Source organism: Ambystoma mexicanum, chromosome 2q (genome assembly GCF_040938575.1).
Source record: "Ambystoma mexicanum isolate Mex_15411 chromosome 2q, UKY_AmexF1_1, whole genome shotgun sequence".
Taxonomy (NCBI): Eukaryota; Metazoa; Chordata; class Amphibia; order Caudata; family Ambystomatidae; genus Ambystoma; species Ambystoma mexicanum.
In genome coordinates, this window is record NC_090924.1 from 1,287,851,179 (window position 1) to 1,287,875,767 (window position 24,589).

At 43.7% G+C, this 24,589-nt stretch overlaps 1 protein-coding gene across 1 annotated transcript in view; it reads right to left on the reverse strand.

Moving 5' to 3' along the window:
- The window catches only part of LOC138570103 (prostatic acid phosphatase-like), a 406,974-nt gene that overhangs the window by 349,651 nt on the left and 32,734 nt on the right, over positions 1–24,589 (reverse strand). Inside the window, exon 2 of the mRNA XM_069648716.1 lies at positions 6,590–6,685. Within this exon, the coding sequence (XP_069504817.1) occupies positions 6,590–6,685 (96 nt within the window). The remainder of the gene's footprint in view (positions 1–6,589; positions 6,686–24,589) is intronic.

Consider the following 24,589-nt stretch of genomic DNA (forward strand, 5'->3'; position numbering starts at 1 on the left):
CTGCTAAAGGTGTAGGAATGGGACGTAAACAGGTTAACGCTATGAAGTTATTATCTGTTGATGATGTTACAGTTCACAACACAGCGCTTGATCTGGCTGACAAAAGCCTTTTGTCATCTCCTTCCCACCTCTGTTTAATTTCACCCTCTGTGGACGAGGAAGATGGGGACGGAAACAATGGAATCTCCAATTGTTCCATTAGTCTCACAGATGGCTAGATTAGCGACCCTTGCCCCCAATTGCTTGCACTTGACTATTTATTAACTTTGCTAGTGAAGCTTTGTGAAGAGTTACATAAAGCCTCCACCAATCATACTGCCCTGCTCAACACCATCATCAAGCAGTTGCAACCCTCCATGCCACTAATCAACCCTCCAGACCCAACCCAGTCCTATAATCGTCAACATTGAAAAAGACCCCTGGTCGAAACACGTGCTGGCTTTTTTCTCTTTCACATGCAAATGTACGAATATTTGCCTACAAGACCATAGCAAGCATTTGCCTCTCTTAACCATTCAAAAACCAACCATATGAAAACTCAACTGTCCCAGTGATCATTTTGTGAGTAAACATCTGAGTATCACTCTCACAAGTGACACAAGTCTGATCCAGTGCTATTAACCCTAGGGATCCAACAACAAACTTTCTCCCTATTCAACGTGGCCTGTATCTTATCCAACTCCATTGCTATTGACACTGTTAGATCAGATATAGATCTACCCAAGAACACAGGCCACAGTTCCCACTCCAAGCCTGGTGCTTTGCTCAAAGAAGGACAGGCTGGTGACCTGGGCCTTTCTAGGCTAAGCCCCACCCCTGCACATTGCATACACTGTGCCATTAATAGTATTGGAGATCAGATGGCAGAAGTTGAATACACGACAAGGGAATTTCTATCTAACTCGAGGACCACTACTATCCCATTAACAAGGTAAAATAGCCATAAGATGAAGAACAACAGATCTACTAGACTGGCAAGCAAGGCCATATCAAAGCAAAAGAATAAATGTGACCGTAAGGATAGATCTGTGTTTCACTATTCGCTCGCAACCAACTCTTGATCAATGAAACTAGTAAGCAATGAGACTGGCTGCTTTGAAGTTATCTGCCTTGGAGATTCTGGAGCTAAAACTGCAAATTCTCCTGAAGTACTGGTTGTGATCTACTGGATGTGACAAGGAAAAGTCTGCAGGGACGTGAGCCCAAGTCGAGCAATGAAGGACCTATCACTGAAAAACAAGACTGCAGGTGAGTCCTCCATATACAGAGTGTCTTTTGCTCATATGGAGTATTCTAATTTAATTACTCAGCCATCTTGCAGCTAGTACATAAAATAATCCCTCTGCATTGCATAACATAGTCTGATATAAAGGTTGTGGAGTTATTGGACATTCTAACCTCATTACATACAGGGTCTACATGCTTTCTGACTATGCGATAGATCATATTAATGGATATTATTCTGACTTTGCTCATCTAGGTTATGACTGTACAATGGAGAAAGTTTGGAGGGGGGACAGCGTACACAATACAGGACAACACTTTGTTACTTCCACCGCTAGATAATACGCTCAGCACATTGCCAATACTAATACACAGTCTTCCAGGAGAAGGACACTTTGCAGACAACTCCCGTCAGGGTATGCCCCTATCACGATCCCGACTTCTAGAAGCGTAACACATTTTTTGAAGTTGATCTGGACACAGGAGTTGGAGAAGAATCAGAGGTGAGCAGGTGCCAATGGTTCTCTCTTTTCTCTCCGCCAACCAACAGACTTGTCCATAGATGCAACAACAAAGGTGCTTTTGTGGAATAGCCATGGCAATTCACATCTATTTGGTTCCACTAGGTTAAAATCTAGCATTGATGCGTTTGAAATAATGGCCCTTCAGGAAACCTGCCTCACTGAAGCTATCAAAATTGACAGCAGACAGACCATTCAACCGTTGGCCACTAAAGGCGACAAGGGGTGCTGTAAAGGAGGCCTACTGTTTAGTGTGGATAGTCTATACAATCTCTCTGAGATCGATTCTGCAGATGATTCTCTTCTCGCTTGCTTTTTATCTTGGACCTCTTCTAGTGGACGCTCCCACACTATGTTGCTTATTGTATTTATATTGGCCTAAGCCCAGTCGCTCTGCGAAGAAATCCACGTTGCAAAGTTCCGATCTTAGATCGACTTAGCCGCCATTTTAGGTCCATCCGCCATTTTGATTTCCATCCCTAAGTAATTTTGTGTTTCCCCCTTGTAACAGCCGTCCTGACCTTTGTACAGAAGTAAATGCATAAACTGTCCGTGGGCCGAATGTTTGGGTTGAGTAAAGAGACCTTGTCCTATGTCTGACTTGTAGACAGAGGATTACCTGCGCCAACAAGTCCGACCTGCGGACATACACCAAATACAATGCTGTCTAAATACTGAACGTGGACACTTGCTGAACTACATTGTATAGGACGTTTGTTAAGGCTTAATGTTAGATCCGAGAATACACTGTTGCCATTGTGACTTGTTGAACATGTAAACTGAAAATGATCCATATGCATATAGTTGGAAAAACTAGGAGTGAACTCGGCACAAACCCTAGACCGAGTATCATTAACCTGTTGGGGGCTGGACATTACGAACAGAACTGTATAAAAAGTGTAAATGTTTAGATATCCAGTACCTCTCACTTCTCACACCGAATGGGCTGGTATTCACTGTGATGTACTGAGGGCCAGATAGCTATCTGATACTTTGTTTCTTTGTAAAGTGTACAGTTATAGAATAAAGATCTGTGAATCTTTATAATCCCGTGTTTGGTGTATTTCCTTTTGGGGTACTCAGCCTCAATATTTCCTTTTGCTTTTACAGTACGGCAGGCACGCCTCATATTTTGTTGATTACCAAGGTTGGAAACCTGCTTGAGAGTCGGGCTGCTGCTTACTACAGTGTTTAGGTTATATTTTAACTCTGGGATATTGGCTGAACTAGCTACATATGAGGGACTTCCTACTCCTGTATTTAAACAAATTGTGCATGATTCTCGAGGATCAGAATGGAGTAAACGGTTTGGCTCTTATTGGCTTTGTATGCTGAAGTAGGTGTGACAGGGTTTGAAGGAGACTACCCCGGGCAACTTCTCGAGAGTCACTAGCAATAGTGCTTCCACCATTGACTATATATGTGTTTCCTTTTGTCTTTTCTCTCCCGAGACTGACCTTTCTGTTGTTGCTCGAGAGTAGAGCGATCATTACCCACTGATCGCTCACCTCGGCATCAGTAATGACAATATTGGTCTGGTGGAGATTAACAAAGGGCTTAACAGGATCATCTGGAGTTGTGATAACATACATGAAGCTAACTTGCTGCTTCCTTCTGTTGCTCTTAAACATTTCAACTTGATGAACTACGGTGCCCCTGGCCACAGTCATTCAGACGTAAGGTGTTCTGTTGGCATTTCTTTCTTATCAACCAATTGCGAACAACTAACTAGCACTTCTGATTTACTCCACAAAGCCACAACAAGCAATATGGAAGGTGTCAATATCATTATAGCCAATTTTAGCATAGATGGATCTCGACACAGGAGACCTCCAATCCTGAGAGCCTGTGCGGGTCACTCACATTCTTGGGGAAAAAATAGCTCAGATACGATCTGCTAATAGCCATTGTGATGGGCATGCCTTAGCCATGAATACGAGGGTCAGAAGGCATCTCTATCATAAGTGATTACATGGCCAACGTTCTTCGAAAAATCATGCACAATGGCACCCTTATAATGGCAGCTTGAGGTAATGACAGACAAGGCTTTTGGAAACTAATTAAGCCCTGTTCGGCCCCTCAGTTTCTAATTGGGGCTGTTTCTTGTTCTGATTGGGAAGAATATATTGAGCACACCATTGGCATATTAGTTATTCCAGATAGAGGCAATTTCGACACTACAGATAGGCGGCGCATGCAAACAAACTAGCTGTAATAATTGGATCTCTTAAAAAAAATCTTGTACTCCCGGACTGGATTGCCTAAGTAATGTTTTGCTGAAAAGTACCTCACATTGGTGGGCACAAGATCTGCATGTTCTTTTTATGATCAACGGCTTTACTGTGACAGAAGTTGCTTTGATGGGGCATACCACGTGACCTACTTAAAATGATTACATCGCTTTATACTAATACCAAGGTTAAAGTTAGGGTTACCAGGAACGATTAGGTAACTAAATCTATGCACACTTATGTTGGCCTTAAACAGGGGACCATTCTTGCAGCTACCTTGTTTAACTTATATCTCGAGGATCTCACTGTACACATAATAATTCCTGATGCATGCCTGCCAAGATTAGGCTTCTCACAACTGTGTTTGACTGCACCCCACAGGGCCTGCAACATCAGCTCAATTCTATGGACCAGTACTCCAGTAATATGAGCTTGACCATCAATGTACCCAAGACTAAGGTCATGGTCTTCAAACCTCGCCCATCTACGGCCAAATGCGCTAACGGATGGTGGCTTTGAATCTACAGAATTAAAGTTCTCAGCACGTATGACTTTCTTGGGATGACTATTGACAACAAACTGACCTGGAATCCACAGATGGATAAGGTGGAGAGTAAAGCACTAGAACACTTAGGGGCCCTACGCATATTTGCGAAGAAGCACAGTGGTTATTCCTTTCGTACTGTTCTTCAAGCATATGAAGCAAAATCCCTCCAGTACTCCTGTATGGCATGGAGGTCTGGAGGAAAAACATACTGACCGCCAAAGGAAAATTGAGGGTATATGTCTTAAGATCTTGGTGCGTTGCCCTAACAGTATTCTGGCAGAATATTTACTCAGCGAGCTAGAAATTCCTAGCCTCCTGGGACAACTGCAAGCACACTGCATGAGCATTTACTGGAAGATGGTCATTAGATAGGATTCTTCCCTGTTGAGTATAATCTTTCGGGCCAGTCTAATAACTAAGCAAGGCTCTGATAGTATGGTATTAAAGACACTAGTCGTAGAGTCCGAAACCAGGTGGCTCAAACATTTGATCAGTCCATGTAATGCCACTAACAAACACTTCATACAGCTACACAAGAGGCTCATATTGGCCCTCAATCGGGAACAGCTTTACAAATCAATTTCTCTACTGAATTACATAGTGGCAAATACCTGCTACAGAGAGCGCTGCACTTATCGTGCGTTCTAAATTACACCTGAATAATCAGGTAGTGCATAAATATCGCTACTTGAAGTTCACCTCGGTCCATACCCTGCAAATACAGGGGTATGTACCTTGACGTTGATGCTAGAGGCTGTTGTCTATGTGAAGAAGGGGTACTAGAAATGGCTAAACACCTGATACAGATATGCACAAGTCTAGATAGGATGCGAAGGCGCATCATGAGGGCGATTGGACACTCCGCTATTTCCTTGCTCCCGAGCTTCTATGGGAAATCTACTTTCACAGAAAGGATTTTGCAGCAATGTATAATCCGATTAGGATGTGGCTCAGCATTAAATGTATTTTGGATGCGCTGATTTGTTAGTACCAATTTGCCTAAGATGGCCAATTTGATAATGCAGCGAAGGGTGGTTGGGCCGTATTGTTGGTATTTGCTTGAACAAGCTACATGCAAAGAAGTATTATGTTTGAAAACACATAAGGATGTAGAGGGATTTGAAAAACTGTGTTTACCTACTTTGGTTATTTACTTTTTGTTTGTTTTCTTTTTACAATTAAAATAAAGAAAATAACAAATATTCTCAGGCCCCCGAAAAAATCACATGGACTGTTTTTGGATTAGTCAACTTGATTGCTCTACAAATGCACAAGTCCACAAATAGGGCCCACGAGCCAAGATATATCTGACTGAAATGTGGCCATTTTTTGATAAATCAAAAACAAAGGACTGGACAGATTTTCACAAGACCAACAAAGGATCATGAGTCAAAGCAGATACAAATCGATCCACCTAGTTTTGCTGTAGCTGAGAGCAAATACTGCCTTGTGATAAAATCCACTGACAATGCAATTTTTTGGGAACTCCTTTATAACGTGGACCCCCGTGGGACGGAACTTGACAACACTTTGCAAAGAAATCCAGAGTTTGCGGCAATTCATAAAGTGCCAGACTATTATGCATGTCTATGCAAAAAGGATGAGCATACTCATCCTTGGCACTTAAGGACAGTGCAGTATCCAGTCATTGCATCGAATACAAAGCATTGAATGGCAAAAGCATTGAATGCCAAAAGCATCGAAAAAAATGCATCGAAAAAAAGCATTGAATGCATTTTTTTCAAAGGTAAAGGTTTTATTTGAATTATAATGGGTTTTAAGGGATAAAAAACACAGGAGTTGGGGGGCCCATTTAAAAAAAATGAAAAAAAATACATTTGTTGCTTTTTTTTTGTTGCTGTTTTTAGATGCTACGGCAGTCGATGCTTTGGCATTCAATGCAATCACTATAAACCGACAGTGCCATAGTTATCAGCATCTGAAGCAGTGCTCTTCCTATTGGGAGTCTAACGTAACCATGACTACAGCATCACTATTGCCGACACTGGTAGGGAATTTGAGCAATACTGTCTTAAGCCAGAACCATGCATTTCAGTCCATCAGACCTGTGTTAGCTGTCCGAAGCCCTGTGGCCATGCGGCTTCTTTGTGTGGATCACGAGGATAGTTTTCATTTGGGCTCCTATCTCCATGGCGGTAAATCTAAAAAAACAAAGGATGAAACACAAGTTACAGTTTTTTTTTAAATAACCACAGTGAAATATTAGTATCACTTTATATCATTCTCTTTGAATGTGGTTGGAATAATGTCCGATCTCCTATCCCCATCAGTAGAATATTAGTCAAACTGTATAATTACTTTTTTTAGTAAGAATTTGGGAAAACTTTAGTGTCCTGTCTCCCCTCTCCCCAATCAAAGTCGGGAAATGAGGAAGGTTGTGAAGGACAGTTTCCTCATCTTGTCCAGTACACCCTCATAAACCTTGGGGAAGTTACAGAGGTTATGCCGCAGGACATGGCGTCAATTACCATATCTTGAAGAGAAAGACTGACATTTTATATTATGATATGATATGATATGGCATTTATAATGCGCCTATACACAAGTGTTTCAAGCCGCGACGCGGTAAGGGAGGGAGAACAGAGGGAAGACAGACAACGATCCTACTAGGTCAGGTGTCATTCAGATAGCGCAAGTACATGGGAAGGGGGAGGGGGAAAGTGCAGTACATGGGAGAAAGAATAATAACAATAAGTAACATACGGCCAGCTGGTGGCAAGTGCAAGGGTAAGTGCAGACATCAGTTGTCAAGTGCTGGTAGTGGAACTGTAGGGATACAGAAACAGTCCCTAAGTGCGGGGGTTGCCAAGAAGGTAGTGCAGGTGTGTGACTGGTGGAGGACGGACGGGGGGACCTGGGCCAGAGATCAGGGGGTGGCCAGGTAACCAGTGCAGTTTCAGTATCAGCCAAGAAGCATTATATAATGCCGCCTGAATAGATCTATTTTGTGATTGTTCATGCTTCTGCTATTCTGCAGTTTAACATAGAACATTTTCACTGATCTGTAACAACATTGTGACATGTAAAAATATTGGGGCAAAAAACACTACATATTTTTAACGGGAAAATTCTAAATACAATAATGACTATAGAGTGCATTTGCACTGAAAAGTACTAAATAATACGTTTTTTCTTACAATTTGAAATGGTTACTATTATTTTTCAAGCATTTCTTTGGAATGATATTTGTTTTTTAATTCTGCTTTCACTTTGATTAATCTTTTTGTAATGTTTAATGTAGTGTATGAAGGATCCACAGGAGACAAGGTTAAGTTCAACAGGTATTTATTCACATAAGGAAAGCCCTCCTGTCCAGATTGTAAACTAACAACCTGAGCACTCACCAAGCCTTAAATACACCATTGTTTGAAACTCCGGGTGGTTCCATGTTTCCCAGGAAACCCAACAACATGGTATGCTGATACTGGACAGACACATAGCAACAAGGTAAACAAATACACACCTGAAATAATGCATCTGGTAAACATGTTTATCATGACAGTTAAAAACAGTATGAATGTTATACATGTGTTTTATAGATTACCAAACATATACATAACACACCTCCATCCTTATACATTGTAAAGTGTTCAACACCATATCCCTAACCTGTCATAGGTCTCAAAGCTACTCTACATTTGTTCCATGCGAATCCATCTTCCAGCCAGCACCACTGCATCACCCAACCCTTTGTCCACTCGCAGAGGACCAACAAACGTACTTTCCTCTTTCAGTACACCACATGGTCTACACACCCAAACACGCTCATCAGCCTCTACTCCAGAGAGTCTAGCTCCATGCTTGTTATCATACACTCTATTCATTTCAGCATTTCCTGTCACCATTCTGTCCCTTGGGGCTGCCTCATCCCACTCAAAAAATGCATCCTCCCCAACCATGGAGGTCACACCAATGTGGCAGCCTTTCTTCTTCTTAAAAACTCTAACAGAATTAGACCCGTTGTGTTTGGCGCTAACCTGTAAGCCCATACCAACCTTTCAATGCATTACTCCCAACACTGACCAGAACCGACTGCCATGCGTACACCCTGCATAAGGGTCCTATTATATCTTTCTACAATTCCATTACTGGTGGGATGGAAGAGCGCAGTCTTATGATGTTCCACCCCCATGCCTTTAAGAACGTTTATGACCTTAGAAGAGAATGGAACATTATCAGAAAGCATTCTATTCGGGAAACCTTTCCTCTGAAGTATTCCATCCATAAATTGCACCACTGCCTTACACCTCATGCACACATTTCACCTCCACCCATTTTGAGTAAAGATCCACTAAGAAATATTTCTTGACATCCCCTCTCGACCATAAATGACCTAGAATGTCTAGTACAACATACTCCCAAGGTAATTTGGAAAAAGTCAAATGCCTTCAGACTCTTTCACAGACGCTGCACACGCCGAGCATCCTTTAACCATATCCTCCACCTCAGAATCCAAACCCCACCACCAATAATCAGCTCTCAGGCAACCTTTAGTTTTGGTAATCCCTAGGTGACCAGTATAAACCAATTCCAATAACTATGTTGCACCCCCATGGTGCAACATAGGAACACTATGCGACCAGTACGTAAAATGTACCCATCCTCTAAACTTAAATCATTCCTTCCTCCGTGAAAAGCTCCTAGACCAATATCGCCTGACCAACCTGACCAATTGTTGCAGAGTAAATCTTTCACTTTGAGAAATTCTTGATATTCCCTGACAGCCTTTTCCCACTCATCCTGTGAGATGGTGTCCTTACACACTCAAAATACATCCTGCACAGGTTCTTCAACATCTGGAATCACATACCAGGAACAAACTTAATCTCAAAATCATGTCCTTGTAGTGCCGTCACCCAACCTACTCATGTCTAGATACTCCATCTAGACCTTTTGAAGTGAAAACTGATACTATCGGCTTGTGATCAGTCAGAACAGTGAATTTCTGCCCCACAAAAACGTTTTATATTTCCTCATGGCCCACATGACTGACAACACTTCTTTCTCTGTAACTGATTATCTAAGCTCAGCATCCTTAAGGGTGATTGATGTGAATGCTATCCCCCTCTCAACATTTGTATCTCTTTGTATAAATACAGCCCCCAGTCCTGTACCGCCTTCTTACGTCATCAGAAAAGTGTACTTGGGGGGTGTCAAAAGCAGCCAGAACTGGAGCACGAGACATGGTTTATTTAATTTCCACAAATTCTTTATCACATTGAAGTGGCACTCAGAGACAACATCTTTTTTACTCAAAGCCCTAATATTCTTGCACTTATCAGCAAGTTTCTAAAGAATCTGGTGTAATATTCTACACCACCTAAGAAAGACAACACATCCTGCTTGTTTTTTGGGGGTACAATCTGTACAATAGAGTTCACCAGGCTCTATGTGGGTGTCAACCCTTCACCAGATAGTCTGTGACCCAAATAGTCAATCTCAGAAACTCTGAAACAACACTTGGGTTTCTGTAGTGTTAATCCTACACTGTTAAATCTGCTCAGGACCATATTCAACTTTATGCCATGATCCTTTAGTGAAGTACCCATGACAAGAATGTCGTCCTAATAGAAGAACACTCCTGCAATATCACCCAAAACATTATTCATTACCCTTCGAAAGAATGCTGCAACTGAAATGAGCCCAAATTGCATTCTTTTAAACCTGAACATCCCTTCATGGGTAATGAATGTAGTAAGGTCTTTGGAGTCAGGGTGTAACATGACTTGATGGTATGCTGAAGCCAGGTCGAAGGTAGAAAAAACCTTAGCTCCAGATGTGAGACTAACCAGCTCTCCAATATTTGGTAATGGAAAAGGGTCAACAATGACATTCCTATTGAGTGCTCTCATATCTACACATAGACAGGCACTACCATTTGGTTTTCTTACTACAATTACAGACGAACACCATTCTACAGCTTCCACCGGCTCAAGTATGTCCTTGTTGACCAATCTTTTTATTTATTTTGCCATTTCGTCTCTTAAAGCAAGTGGTACACATCTCATTTTAGCTTCTACAGGGATAGCTCCCTTTGAGGCATCCAAGCCATTCCCTGAAGACATCTGACAAGTTACCTTCAGGTATCTCATGCTAGGTGGGAGTGGATGCGGGTTGTGGAGTGTTAAGTAGGAGCCATTCTTTAGAGAGGAGATATATGGGATACATTACTCACCGTAATCGTATTTCTGATGCTTGTATCTGCTTAGATTCACATGCTGTGCATAGGCCGACATCTAGTGGAAGCTGCGGAGTATTACAGTTTGTTTTTCGAAACTCGAAAATTGGCGTCGACACAGGCGTGCCAGTAATACTATCCCTAGTGTGACGTCCACTGTACCCAAGATCCCTCACGCGTCTAGGATCCTCAGATTGTATTTTTTGTGACATGAGGAAGCATGAGGAGTAGCGTGAGTACAGATAATCCAAGCAGATAGACAGAAAGGTAAGACTACAAGCAATCATGCGCCTTCTCTCGGAGGGGAGGAAGGGTGGGTTGCATGTGAATCTAAGCAGATACAAGCATCAGAAATACGATTACGGTGAGTAATGTATCCCTTCTGAGGCTTGTGGAATCTGCTTAGATCACATGCTGTGCATAGATTAGCGAGCAGTACCAGAAGAAGGAGGTGGGATGTGAGAAGGGTCATGAGCAAACAGGTGTCTTAGAACCGCTTGTCCCACTTGTGTATCTGTCTTGGAATGAGTGTCAATGCAGTAATGCTGAGTAAAAGTGTGAATAGAGCTCCAAGTAGCTGCTTTGCAAATGGTGTCGAGGGGAACATTTGCGATGAAAGCCAGAGTGGCCCCAATGCCTCTAGTAGAATGGGCCCTTGGCGTAAAAGGCAGAGTTTTTTCAGAAAGAGAGTAACACAGCTGTATACAGTTGATAATCCACTTCGAGATCGCGCCTTTAGAGACGCGATCCCCCTCTTTGCCTGTAGCTACGGAGACAAACAGTTGATCTGTTTTCCTTAGCGGTCTGGTCTTATTTACATAGTAGAGGACCGCCCTACGCACATCAAGGGTGTGTAGTTTCACCTCAGCTGAGCTTTGCGGGTTCTGGAAGAAAGCCGGAAGCTCGATGGACTGGTTTACATGGAACTTAGATATAAATTTAGGTGAGAACCTAGGGTGTGTGCGTAAAACCAGTTTGTCTTTGTGGATAGTAAAGAAAGGATCCTGCACTGACAGAGCCTGAATTTCACTGACCCTTCTTATAGAGGTAATGGCTACTAAGAAGGCCGTTTTATAAGTCAGGTGTTTGAGACTACTTTTATGCATGGGTTCGAAAGGGGGGCCCATGAGCTTAGCTAGCACCACATTTAGGTCCCATCCTGGCGGTGGGTTCGAAATAGGAGGGTGAAGTCTCTTTACTCCTTCCATGAAGGCTTTACTTACTGGTACTTTCCACCACGATACTTTGTTATGGGATGTGGTGTAAGCCGAGAGGGCTGCCAGGTGTACCTTCAGAGAGTTAAAAACTAAACCTGCGTCCAGCAGGTGGAGCATGTATGTTACAACGTTGGAAGGAGTGCAATCAACTGGGTTGATTTGTTTATTCTGGCACCAAATAACGAATCTCTTCCACTTGTCAAAGTAACAGTGCCTTGTGTTTGGTTTCCTGGATTCTTTTAGGATGTCCATACACCTCTGTGGTAAATTGAGATGCCCAAACTCTATGACCTCAGGAGCCATGCTGCCAGGTTCATTGAGTTGGGTTTCTGGTGCACTGTTAGACCTTGTTGCTGGGACAGTAGGTTGTACTAGGCTGGGAGTTTGATGGGCTCGCACACCCCCATCCTGCGTAGGTGTGGAAACCATGGTTGTCTCGCCCACATGGGAGCAACTAGGATGAGCGTCATCGATTCCTTGTTCATCTTGTACACCACCTTCCTGATGAGAGGAGTTGGTGGAAAAGCGTACGCAAACATCCCTGACCAGTTCATCCACAGGGCGTTCCCTTGGGAGTCTGGCTGGGGGAACCTGGATGCAAATCCTGGGCATTGTTTGTTTTCGCCTGTGGCGAATAGGTCTATAGTGGGGAAACCCCACTGAGAGAAGAGATCTTCTACGATATCTCTGTGAAGGACCCATTCGTGTTCTTCTGGGAGGGAGTCTCTGCTTAGGGCATCCGCTAGGGAATTGAGCTCCCCTGGAACATGTTGTGATGACAGGAAGATGTTCCGTCTGAGTGCCCATATCCAGATTTTCTGGGCAAGCTTGGACAGATTTGGCGAACGAGTCCCTCCTTGTTTGTTCAGATAGAACATGGCTGTCGTGCTGTCCGTCCGGATCTGCACCGACAAGTTTAGCAGATGGGGCTCGAACGCCCGAAGCGCTCGGAATACTGCCAGAAGCTCTAGCAGGTTGATGTGGTTCTTGGCTACTGAGTGAGACCAGAGATCCTGAGCTGTGTGGTGGAGATGGTGAGCTCCCCACCCAGTCAGGCATGCATCTGTAGTCACCACTGCCTGTACTTCGGGATCGTAAAAGGGTTTTCCCCTTGCGAGATTCTCTCTTGTCCACCAGTGTAAGCTCTGTACGAGTGTTGGCGAAACGACCACTAGATCGTCCCACTGACCACTTGCCTGAGACCACTGTTTCGCCAACCATTCCTGCATGGGACGCATGCGCAGACGCGCGTGGGGGACCAGGTAAATGCATGACGCCATCATGCCCAGTAACCGCATTGCTTTGCGTACCGTTATTTGTTGACCTGACTGATAATGTGGAATTTGCAGTAGTATATTCCGAATTCTCTCTTCCGAAGGGAAGGTCAACCCTTTCTGAGTATCTAGGATTGCTCCTAGGAACTGTCTTGAGGTGCTTGGCACCAGACTTGACTTCTTCTCGTTGATAGAGAAGCCTAATTCGTGGAGGAGGTCGATAGTCCTCTGAATGTTTGACCTGCAAATTCCTGGGGTTTCCCCCATTATGAGCCAGTCGTCCAGATAAGGGTACACTGGGATTGCCTCCCTGCGTAGGTGTGCAGCTGCCACCGCCAGTACCTTGGTGAATACCCTTGGTGCTGAAGCTATCCCGAAGGGCAGTACCTTGAATTGGTAGTGGCGACTGTCCACCTTGAAGCGCAAGTATTTTCTGTGCGCTGGGAGCATGGAAATATGAAAATAAGCATCTTTCATATCCAAGGTTGCCATGTAATCCCCCTTTTTTAGGAGGGGGATTACCTCTTGTAGCGTGGTCATACGGAATTTTTGGGGCTTGACATACTTGTTGGCAGGCCGTAAATCCAATACTGGGCGCATTGTCAAATCTTTCTTTGGCACAAGGAAGTAAGTTGAATAGATACCCTTGTTTACCTGGTGTCCTGGGACGAGTTCTATCGCGTCCTTTTCTAGCAGAATGGTGATCTCCTCGAGAAGGATCTTCTGATGTTCTAAGGAGTGTATTCTTTGTCGTGGAGGGTGGTTCTGGGGACGCTGCAGTAGTTCTATACAATATCCTGTGGACACTGTTGACAGCACCCATCTGTCTGAGGTGATCCCTTCCCAAGCCTGGGTGAAGTTGGAAATGCGTCCCCCTACTGGGGTTGCGTGAGAAGGGACCCTGAACTGAGCATCACTGCTTTGGTGGAGGCGTGCCACCTCCCTTGTTGGGGCTGCCTCTGCCTCTTCCACGACCTCTCTTGTTACCCCTGCCGTAACTTTGGGTAGACTGCTGGTTGTTGTTCCATTGTGTACCCTGTCCTTGGGCATAGTTGCCTCTTTGTGAATTTTGGCCGCGTGGGCGACGAAAATTACTGTTCCCCCTCTGGTTAGGGGGTTTGTTGGTAAGCTGGCCAAGGGATTTGAGAGTCTCGTATTCGTCCTTGGCATTCTTAAGTGCGTCTTCGACCGCTTTTCCAAACAATAGATCGGGTTCCACCGGCTTGTCTATTAATGAAGCCTGGGTTTCTGTTTTGAACCCCGACTGCCGTAACCACGCATGTCTCTTGATAACAGTACCTTCCGCTATCAATCTTCCTGCGTTGTCCGCGGCGTCGAAAGTTGCTTTTAATATGCAACCAGACACGGCTCTCCCTTCTGCCGAGATCCGAGCCAACTGGCCCTTTAACGGTTCAGGAGCAGAGGCTATGAGCGCTGCGACCTCTTCCCATTGATGGCAGTTGTAACTTGCCAACAGGGTGGTGGAGTTTGCAATCCTTGCTTGGTAGGCGGACGTTGAGGCTACCTTCCTGCCAAACCCATACAGTTTTTTGCTCTCCTTGTCGGGAGGAGCTTCTGACGACGATAAGGGTGTCCCAGCCCTCTTCCGAGTGTTGGTAACCACTAGGGAGTCTGGTTTAAGATGTCCTCTTATATAAAGAGGGTCAGACTGGGCTGCCCGAAAAAGTTTTTCGACTCTGGGGTTGACGGCTCTGGTGAGGTTAGGATTCACCAGGGATGGATCTATTCTACGTTGGATGGATTTAAGGATAGGGATGGTCTGAGCGACCGGCCTCCTCTCTCCCACCAACTCTTCTGCGAAGTCCCTTTCCTCCTGTACACCGTGGGTGTCGATGTGAAAATGCTCTGCTGCGCGAGCGAGAACTTCATTAAGGAGGGGCTGGTTATCAACTGGCGAGTCGGTAACTGGGGCTTCGCTCTCTACCGGGGAATCTACTCTGTAAATTTCCTGCTCATCTTCTACCTCCTCCAGGTCCTCATCATCCGCATAGTATTCAGTCCCGGTTTGTTCCTCCATAATGTTAAACTCCTGGTCCCCTTCAGGGAAAGGCTGTCCTTGGTATCTGGGGTGTGGAGTAGAGTATGGAGTAGAGTAAGGCTGCACCTCGAAGGGTTCAGGTCTTTCGAACCGGGCCTTTTTACTTAGGGGGATAGGATCAGAGGAGCCTGAGGGTGTGGCCCCTTGAGGGTCATACGAAAGGAAATGTTCTGGGTTTTTGTCATAAAAATCAGCTAAGGAAGACATCCTTGACATGACCCTGTCTATGTCTTCACTGGACCATTCTTTGGAACAGGGTATGACTTTAGTAGGCAACTTAGAGGACTTATCAAGGGTACCCTTGCTGGATGTTGATGTCCCAGTAGATTTGTGTTTGTCTGTCTGCTTAGGGTGGAAGGATGGTCTTACAGGAGTGGAAGGCTGTGCTTTCCGCTGTTTCCCACCCTCCCCGTGCGTGGAAAAATGTTTTCCCTGCCCCTTGGAGGCCCCAGAGACTTTCGACGCCTGGCGTCGAGGGTCGGGAGAGGTATCTGTGTGTTTCGAGCGTGGGGCCTCGCTGGTGTTAACTGCGGCCTCGGTCTCCTGGAGCGCGGCCTGGGGGTGGAAGTCGTCTTCGTCTTCCGACGATCGAACTTCCGTTAATCTAGGGAGCGAGGCACTCTTGGCAAGAGTGGATGATTGCCTTGCGTCATGAGGCGATCTCGATCGAGAGCGCCCAGAGGACACCGAGTCGGACCGTTCTATCTGTGCCTCTTTCCGAGAAGTCGACGTCGTCGAGGTTCGGTTGGACTTAGTGTGCTTAGTGTGTGTAGGGTGTGTAGCGCTTGCGTCGCCGGGGGTCTTCCCCATAGCCGCCCTGCCGGACAACCTTCCGAGGCCGGGGACCTGCGCTCGGCAGTCTTTCGACGCCGTAATGCCCTCGCCGTCCGAAAGTACGGCGTCGCTGCCATCGCTGAAGGCGCCCTCCGCTGCCATGGCCGCCTGCCTGGCGTGGTGGGCCCAACGCTTTGTCGAACGGTCCTTAAGTGTCTTAGGCTTAAACCTACTACACGCTCTGCAGTTCGCTTCGGGGTGGTCCCTCGGCAAGCAGAGATTGCACGTGGCGTGCCTGTCGACCCAAGGGTATTTGCGGTTGCACTTGGGGCAGAATTGGAAAGGGGTACCCTCCATACGCACCTTGAGGCAGCGGGCTGGTAAGTGTTGGAAATATATAAGGTGTACCTATATACCAAGAGTGAAGATTATGTACCACCCCCCACTCTCCCTACTTGCAGGGCCGAGGCCAGCGGCCTACTAGGCCCGGGCCGAGGCCAGCGGCCTTCCGAGGCCCAGATCCGTCGTGCAGCAGCCGACGGTCGATGTCTTCTCCAGCCGTCGTCGAGTGTCGAGGGTCGACGTTGGGGTGGGGAAGGATGTCAATAAATAATTTTAAACTTCAATAATTAGCAAAAGTAAGGCTAAGGCCAGGGGACTCCGCAAGATGCTTCCGACCAGTATGGCGGAAAAAAACAATCTGAGGATCCTAGACGCGTGAGGGATCTTGGGTACAGTGGACATCACACTAGGGATAGTATTACTGGCACGCCTGTGTCGACGCCCATTTTCGAGTTTCGAAAAACAAACTGTAATACTCCGCAGCTTCCACTAGATGTCGGCCTATGCACAGCATGTGATCTAAGCAGATTCCACAAGCCTCAGAAATATATATATATTTCACAGAGCCATTCACAAGATCAATCAGGTACACCAACCCCTTCTGCACAAAAATAAACATCTCATAGAGGTATTTCCTGAAATACGTTGTGATCGCAAATAAATTATAGCTGGAAGCAAACTGCCTGCACGAAGAACAGAAAATGTCACAAACTAGTAAACTGTACCCACACACGCTTTTAAGAAGTGGTGCACTGGCAGGTGGGTGACTGCCCTAGAACCAGCAGCCATTTTAGGAATACATTATTGACATTTGATTAACAGTTTCCTCACAATCATGGTTTTTTAGAAGCAACAATTTCACATGAGTCCTGCGCTGATACAGTCACACTCGCTGTGACTGGGTCTGGCATAACCGAACAGACCCTGCAGATAAATAACAGATTGATTCCCAATCAAATACACACAATAGGATGCAGCAAACACATACATGTGACTGACTCTAATCTAGACTGGCAGCCATTTCACAAATAAGAAATGTAACTGTGACTGACATGTTCCCTTCCTTTTGGATCTCTTTCTCTCTTCTCTCTCCCTCCCTCCCTCCCTCCCTTTCTTGCCCTCTCTCCCTCTCGCCTCACCACTTGCTCTTCATTCCCCAGTAAGTGCTAATCAAAGCTTTCAGGCTTCCGAAACTACTGCTGGAATTCCTGTAGTGTGGGGTTTAGCCACAATTTTGGGGCGGAAGACAGACAATCTGCCTCATTGTCATCGGGAGGATAAGTCAGCTGCAATGTGCTCGCCTTGGAAGCAAGACAACATGCAACAACACAGGTTTGATCCCCGGGTCTGCGCTTAGAAACCTCTGGGTATTAAGCGTATTATAAATAACCTATCATATCATATCATATCATTGTGATAACCCTCTCTATAAATCATGGGTATAGAGAGGCTAAAAAATAAGTAATAAGTAATCATCCCCTCACCCTTCTTCCTCGTCCCCTCGATTATATGAATGGGCGGCTGCATCCTTCACAAACACTCCTAGGCATCCAACGGATACTGATGCGTTTTTTGTTTTGACTATTAGGTAGCACTGTAAGCGCTGCCTATAAGCTGAAACTCTTATCATGGGAAATTACCAAAGGAGACAGAGGGCATGTGGAGAGGGACACACTGCCGTGGGTGCGGTTTGGTTTTCTAGCCACCATTGACTTCCCTTGGCACTACTAGCCCCTTAGCATGTTTCCAGCCCCATACCTGCCCTTCTCCACCCAAAACACATTGCACTGGTGTCTCTTTGAGCTAACTCTCTGCTGCTGTGTACCAGTTGCACGTGTAATACATTTGTCCTAATTAAGTGTGCCTTCAACTCAGCCACTAGATTTATATTTAACTGAAGTTGCCTGTGACCACATCCATCACCAGCTTTTTGTTTGTAGGATCTACATGTGTTTGGCTATTCTTGACCATTCCTTTAATGGCCCGTTGGCTCGCAGACCCACCTCTGCTGCTCTTATCAGTGTGTGCCAAGGCAGATCTGAAACACAGATGTATCTGCATTGGCATGAAAGCAAGGCAGTTTTGGTTCTGACCCACTTTGTTGGTGCACCCACCAAAATATCACCAACACCATTGCTACAGAGAAGAGAAAGAGTAAAGGGGTGCCAGAAAGCTGACATCTTGGTTGGTATGACAACTGAAAATGCTGTGGCATAATCAGCTGACACAGTAAATGTTATTTCTTGCTCCATTACACCGATGTAATCCAATAGTGGCTTGTTTAACTCATTTTCTCCCAATCAGGAGTACTGTATCATGTCACATGTCTGTGTACTTTCAAATTTGGGGCCTTTTGGCAGCCAGAGGGAGTTGGGCTATATTTGGGCTACTTTTCTGGCCCTATTTGGCACCATGTAGGTTTCCTTTTCTGGATACTGTCACCATAAATTAAGTTATTATTTGGACAGGTGCAGCACCACTGACAACGTACAGTTGTCTACATTATGAGAACATCTGTATGTTGTCAGTGGTAATGCACTTCTCCGAACACAATGTGATGTCCATGACTTATTGTAGTAGTGATAAGTGCTCAGCTCAGCCATTTAAGTTCCAGTGCCAAGATCATACACACCCAAACCAGATAAACATTGGTGCGTTAATGGACACCCAGCTGCACATACAAACTGTGTCTGTATGTTTGATTCTTTTGTGCAGATATTCATCTCCTGTCATTTTATATAATGTTTCTATCTGTTAGCCTATGGCTGCTGTGTACAGATATCAGGTTCCCATTCACTGTCCCATATAGCTGCATACCTTTCTGCAGCTAAGAAACATTGGATACATTTCCTCCTAATAGACATATAAGCAATGTCCTGTAGTGTGTGTAAAGACTGGAGGGGGGTATCTGTACTTCTGTCCTCTATATGGCAGAGTAAAGGCACAGAGCACCCCAGCCAAGGTTCTCTATATGGTAGCTATGGATGAGAAACCAAGGCTTAAGCTCTAAGGGGGTGATGCAGGCTGGTTCTTAAGTGCAGTGAGTACCCAAGCCCCCACAAAGGAATGTCCACACATTATGTGTGTGTTATGTGCTAACACGGTTCTTTATATAAAAAATAAGGTTCAGAGATATATACACAATTTAATAACACACTTTGTACTCTGGTAATTCTGAAATGAAAATCTATACAATACTATGTGGTACCACACTTAGACTTTAGATTACTTTAAAATGCATCAACTGCTGGCTGTTATAATAGGGCAAACAAATACTTCAGTAAAGTCTATCAACTTAGACAATATGGAAGAAAGGCAGGTTAAAGTTAAGCAATGGCAGAATGCTTTCTTTGGATAGAGATGCACAATTCTGAATGAGGATCCCCCCAACTAGGCAACCTGTAATAAGAATATGAACAAGCCCAGTCTATAAATGCTTAATAAGCCTTGCTTCTTGGTTAAAAAGTTCAACCACTCCAATGTACCTGAAGTGGAAGAGTTTCTTCGACGATTCATCAACGGGATCCTTCGAGGATGTACTCCCTTTCAAGCAGGAGCCACTGGGCATCGCGAACCTCAAAGAAAAGTGGAACACTTGCAGTGATGCTGCAGCTTCGACCTTTGCGGTGCTCTTCGACGATCGATCGTGGAAGTCCTGGGAAGATGAGGCATACGGTAAACCTTGATGCAAAGTGTTCGGTGCCATAAATATAAGACTCAGTGATGGATGCAGGCCCGGTAGCAGGCGTCAGGTGCCGGGAGTTGCTTTGGCAGTAGGAAACCCTACTGGCGGACCTTCCTCTGTAGCCGGCGACCTCGACTTTCTCCAGCGGGACAAAGTGGTCGACGGTGATGGCAAGGGAGCCCTCTGTCAAATGTTCTTAGGCAAAAGTGGAGCTTTCGGCTCAGGGTGTTGAACAGTACAGTGTCAAGGTGTCCCCGCTTCTGGGTGACATGATTCGACTGGCTTTCAGTGGGCACAGAAATTTTCCGAATCCCGGTTGACATCAACAGACTTCGACGAACTCGATGTCCAGGCGCTCTCTTCAGGATTCTCGGCGGACCTCTTCTCCGGACATCAGACTCACAGAACTGGCTTCCAGGGTGCCTCGATGAAGAACAGCAGTTTTTGCACGATGGTCCCTTGTAGCTTGGGGAGAGGTTTCCTAGTCAGGTCTCTCTTGGATCAGTCCTCGACAGACTCGACAGCTTTTAGATTACTTCGAAGGAAATGCAGCAGCAATCTTCTTCTTCCAGCTGGGCTTCAAAAATGAGCTTCAAGTTTCGACTTCAGCTTCTGAACAAATTGGTAAGTGAGAGGTCCCCAGATATACACATCTTACCCTCATTCACTCTGACTAAGCCAGGCTCAGTCAACCAATCACGCAGAAGTGCATTCATGCAGGCAGCCAGCCAATCAGGCTCACAGACATTTAGGCTATTCACTTCCGTCCAGACACCCATAACAAGGGACAGCTTTTGATTTTCGCTATGGGGGCAAAAGTACATGGGCATATTTTATTTTTGGGGCCGGTCATGTTTTTGCTTTTCCGTGCTCCTTAAATGCGGTTAGTAGGGATCATGCAATGTATAACAACTGTTACCAAGAGACTGCCATAAAAGAAAGGGCTTATAGCACGCTACTTAACCAAAGTGAGATCCATGCCAAATAATTTAATCTCACTGTGCGTTGCCTAAAATAATATTGAGTTCTCAATGCCTGACATCTTTTATACACAACAATACCACTGTCAAAACAGGTCAAAAGCAGTCTGTGATTGATTAACATCTTTGAGCGATAGTGTTGCAAGTGTTATAAAATATAGAGTGGGCACAGCCTTCCTAGTGGTCTAGTAGTGTTTTAAAATGGACAGTGGACATGGGTGAAGACCATGCTCACTGGCTATGTCTATTAGCATAATTTACATTTGTTTTAACACTCTGCATAATTCCATTGCAGCTTCTGTCGAAGGTTTGTAATATTCTAGTTTATTTTGGTGTTCTACTGGAAGAAGTAGTAATCAGTGTAAAGTGACACCGCCTATGTTGTAGGCAGCTAAACCTGTGGGGGCAGTTACAACAGCTGACAGGTTGTTGTTTGTCAATTGTTGAAGAAACTTGCTGATGATTTTGATTAAGAATGTTTTGCCTGAACCAGCTTCACCACTGACATATAGTAGTATAGGTTTGTAATTTTGGGAGGTACATTCTTTATTTTCATGTTGTACACCATGTGCAATTTCTTTTGTTACTTCTTGAAAAATGGTATGCTGCTCTTTGTTTAGTTTTGATTGTAGTACAGTTAAGTCTTCTGTATCTTCTTCATAGTGGCACATGGTGTTTTCTAATTCTGTCATAGCTAATTCTGCCTCATTTGCTATTAGTGGCTGTCCCAGTAGTTCTTGGCTTCCTGTTACAGAAGGTTGACTACTGTCGGGAGTGTCCTTATCTAGTTGAGCCTGGAGTTCTTCTTCATGTTGCTGGTCATTGTGCAACATTGTTTTGTACTGTGTAAAGTTTACATCAGTTTGCTTTGAAAGCGTCTTCCTAAGAGTCATAGATACCTAGTATCTCTTCTTCTTTTCTCCATGGTTTAAAACGTTGTAGCAGGGACATGTAATATAGTTCTTTATGTTGAGGAGTTTTTAATGACAATTTTATATGATTAATTAAGTTTCTTTTGGTAAGTTTCACTAAGCTGCCTTCACAATTTGTCACTCTATCTACCTTTGTTTTCATTGGGTTTTATATTATTTTTGTATGTGAAGTTTTGGGCTATGTGGTAGACACATGGTTTCCGAAGTGGTACTTCTGTTTGGGTAGTACGTGTCTAGTAAATTGTTTTTCAAAATGTCTTGGCTGTTGGGATCATTTTTGACTATTGTTTCTATGTCGTCATATGATTTGAGAACTCTTTTTCCAGATTTAGCAGGACCAAGACTTAGCCATACTATATTTTCAGATTTTCCATATAAAGCAGTACTGGTTAAACGGTCTGCAGCTTCATACCAGCCACATTCTCTATGGGAGAGCATTTTTATGCCTAAACTGTACAATTTCTGAGACAGTGTTTTTTCCGATAGGTAATTCCAGAGGTCTTGCAGCTCTGTTTTTTCTGCTTTGGTTAAGTAGGCTAACAGATTTGTTATGCTTGATTGTAGAACCTCATCCTTTTCTTTCACTTTTTGTAGTAATTGCATAGCTGACATATTTTGAAATTGGGTACCTGATTTTAATGTGTGTGCAACTTCGTAGCATAGAATTGCTAGTTCACTTTCAAAGAGTAGGTGGAATATGTATTCCACATTTTGTCTAAATCTGGGATCTTCAGAATACATTCGTAATGAGCGGTATTCTGATGCTGTTATCTGGATGGGTTTATCATCATACCTTCCTCCTTTTCCAGTAGGAAAGAGTAGAGGAAAAGCACATCCTTCTATACTTTTTTCCCATATGCTGATTGGTGATCCTTTGGTTTGTCGCATTTGGTACGTTCCTAGTGCATCATCTATGGTGTCACTAGAGTGTAATGGATGAATTGTATAATGGTCAAAAATATTGGATACTGTAGCAGGATCTAGAAGCAAATTGACCAGTTTCTGGTGACTCTTCAATTATTTTAGTGGTTTCCATCAAGTTTTCTTCAATATTCATGTCTTTGTAGTATTCATTATTGTCTTTTAGATATTGCAAGGCTTGTCTAAATGTATGTAAGTCTACGAGTTGTTGCCAAATTTCTTTGTATTTTGTAGGTACACCATTTGCTAAAACAATTAAAGATTGCTCTATTGGACGTTGTACTCCCAGAGTGTTCACATTTTCTTTCAGATCTAATGGTAAATAAACTAATTTGCCACGAATGTCTTTCACTAATTCAGAGGGAGGTAATTTTGCTGTTTTTGGTTGAAGGCGTATTATTGCTTGAAATTATGATGCTCTCATATAAATTGAGTTGTTGCAGGGGTTTTGGTAGTGGAAATAATTCCAAGTTATTTTTGATAGCACGTGAAGGTGTTTGGTTGTTGTCAAGTTTATTAGTGCAGTAAGTGCAAAATATTAAGGGGTCATTTATTTCATATTTGTTTTCTGCTATATGGTACAGAGCTAATTCAAACCATTTGGAATCTTCTTTGTCTTCTATTTTGTATATTACGTCTACAGTTTTTGTGTTACGTTTATGAAAAGTTCTGTGGCAACACACACACACATGGTTTGGTACTTCAGCGGATGTATTTTTAATTTTAGTATTTCTTTTTTGTATGTGTGTAGTAGAAGGTTGCCATCTGTACAATTGTTGCTAGTCTGTTGTAAAGGTATTGCATTTTGTAAGTGCCTTTCACTTCCAAAATATTTTCTCAGGATATGCTCTATTTCTTCAAGTAAGTCTTTGGCTGTACCATGTAGAAGATTGTTATTTAAATTGGCTAGTGCTAAAGCAGGACTTTTAGCATAGTACAGTTTATAGACTAGATTTCTTATAGTTGAATGATGTGTTGATATCATTTTGATATGATGGAAGGTGCTTTTGCAAATAGGTCCTGAAATGAAGGCTAATGAATGTACTTGTAGTCCTGTGTGTTTGCGCACTGTACAGGTATCCATATTTTGTAGTAGTTTCATTTTGATTTTGTCTTTGCCTTTCACATACTGATTGAGGAACTGGCGTAAACATTTGAAAGATTTTTTTGCCAATGTTACACATTGACGTGCACGGCCATTTGTATACTGGACGTTCTGGTTCAGTTGAATGGAGAGGGGATACTGAATTTTCTGGGGACATTTTTGTAAGCAGTATTTCTTGTTCCATAATGATATTATTAAGTTTTTCATAGCCTCTTCCAATGCTATGTATGGCAATTATGTTTGTTTGCTTTTGTTTGTATGCTTCTTCATTGAAATATGGTTCTGTGCTGGTGGTGTGACTCCATTCACCTCCACAGATATTTAAGAAGTTATTTTTGGTGACATTCCATTTATTTAGAAGTCTTTTTTGTAATTTAGTAGTTAGTTTTGTTAGTGGTTTCATTCTGTTTAACACTAAAATAAATAAATTCCTTTTGAGAAGGATTGCACTGTCTATAAAAGCTTCTAAAATTAATTTTCTACGGTAGGTTTTAAGGGTTGTGCATGATTTCTCTCCTGTTTTTATAAGATTTTGAAGCACTCTGTGGCAGAACATTTTTTTCTAATATACTTTTTTT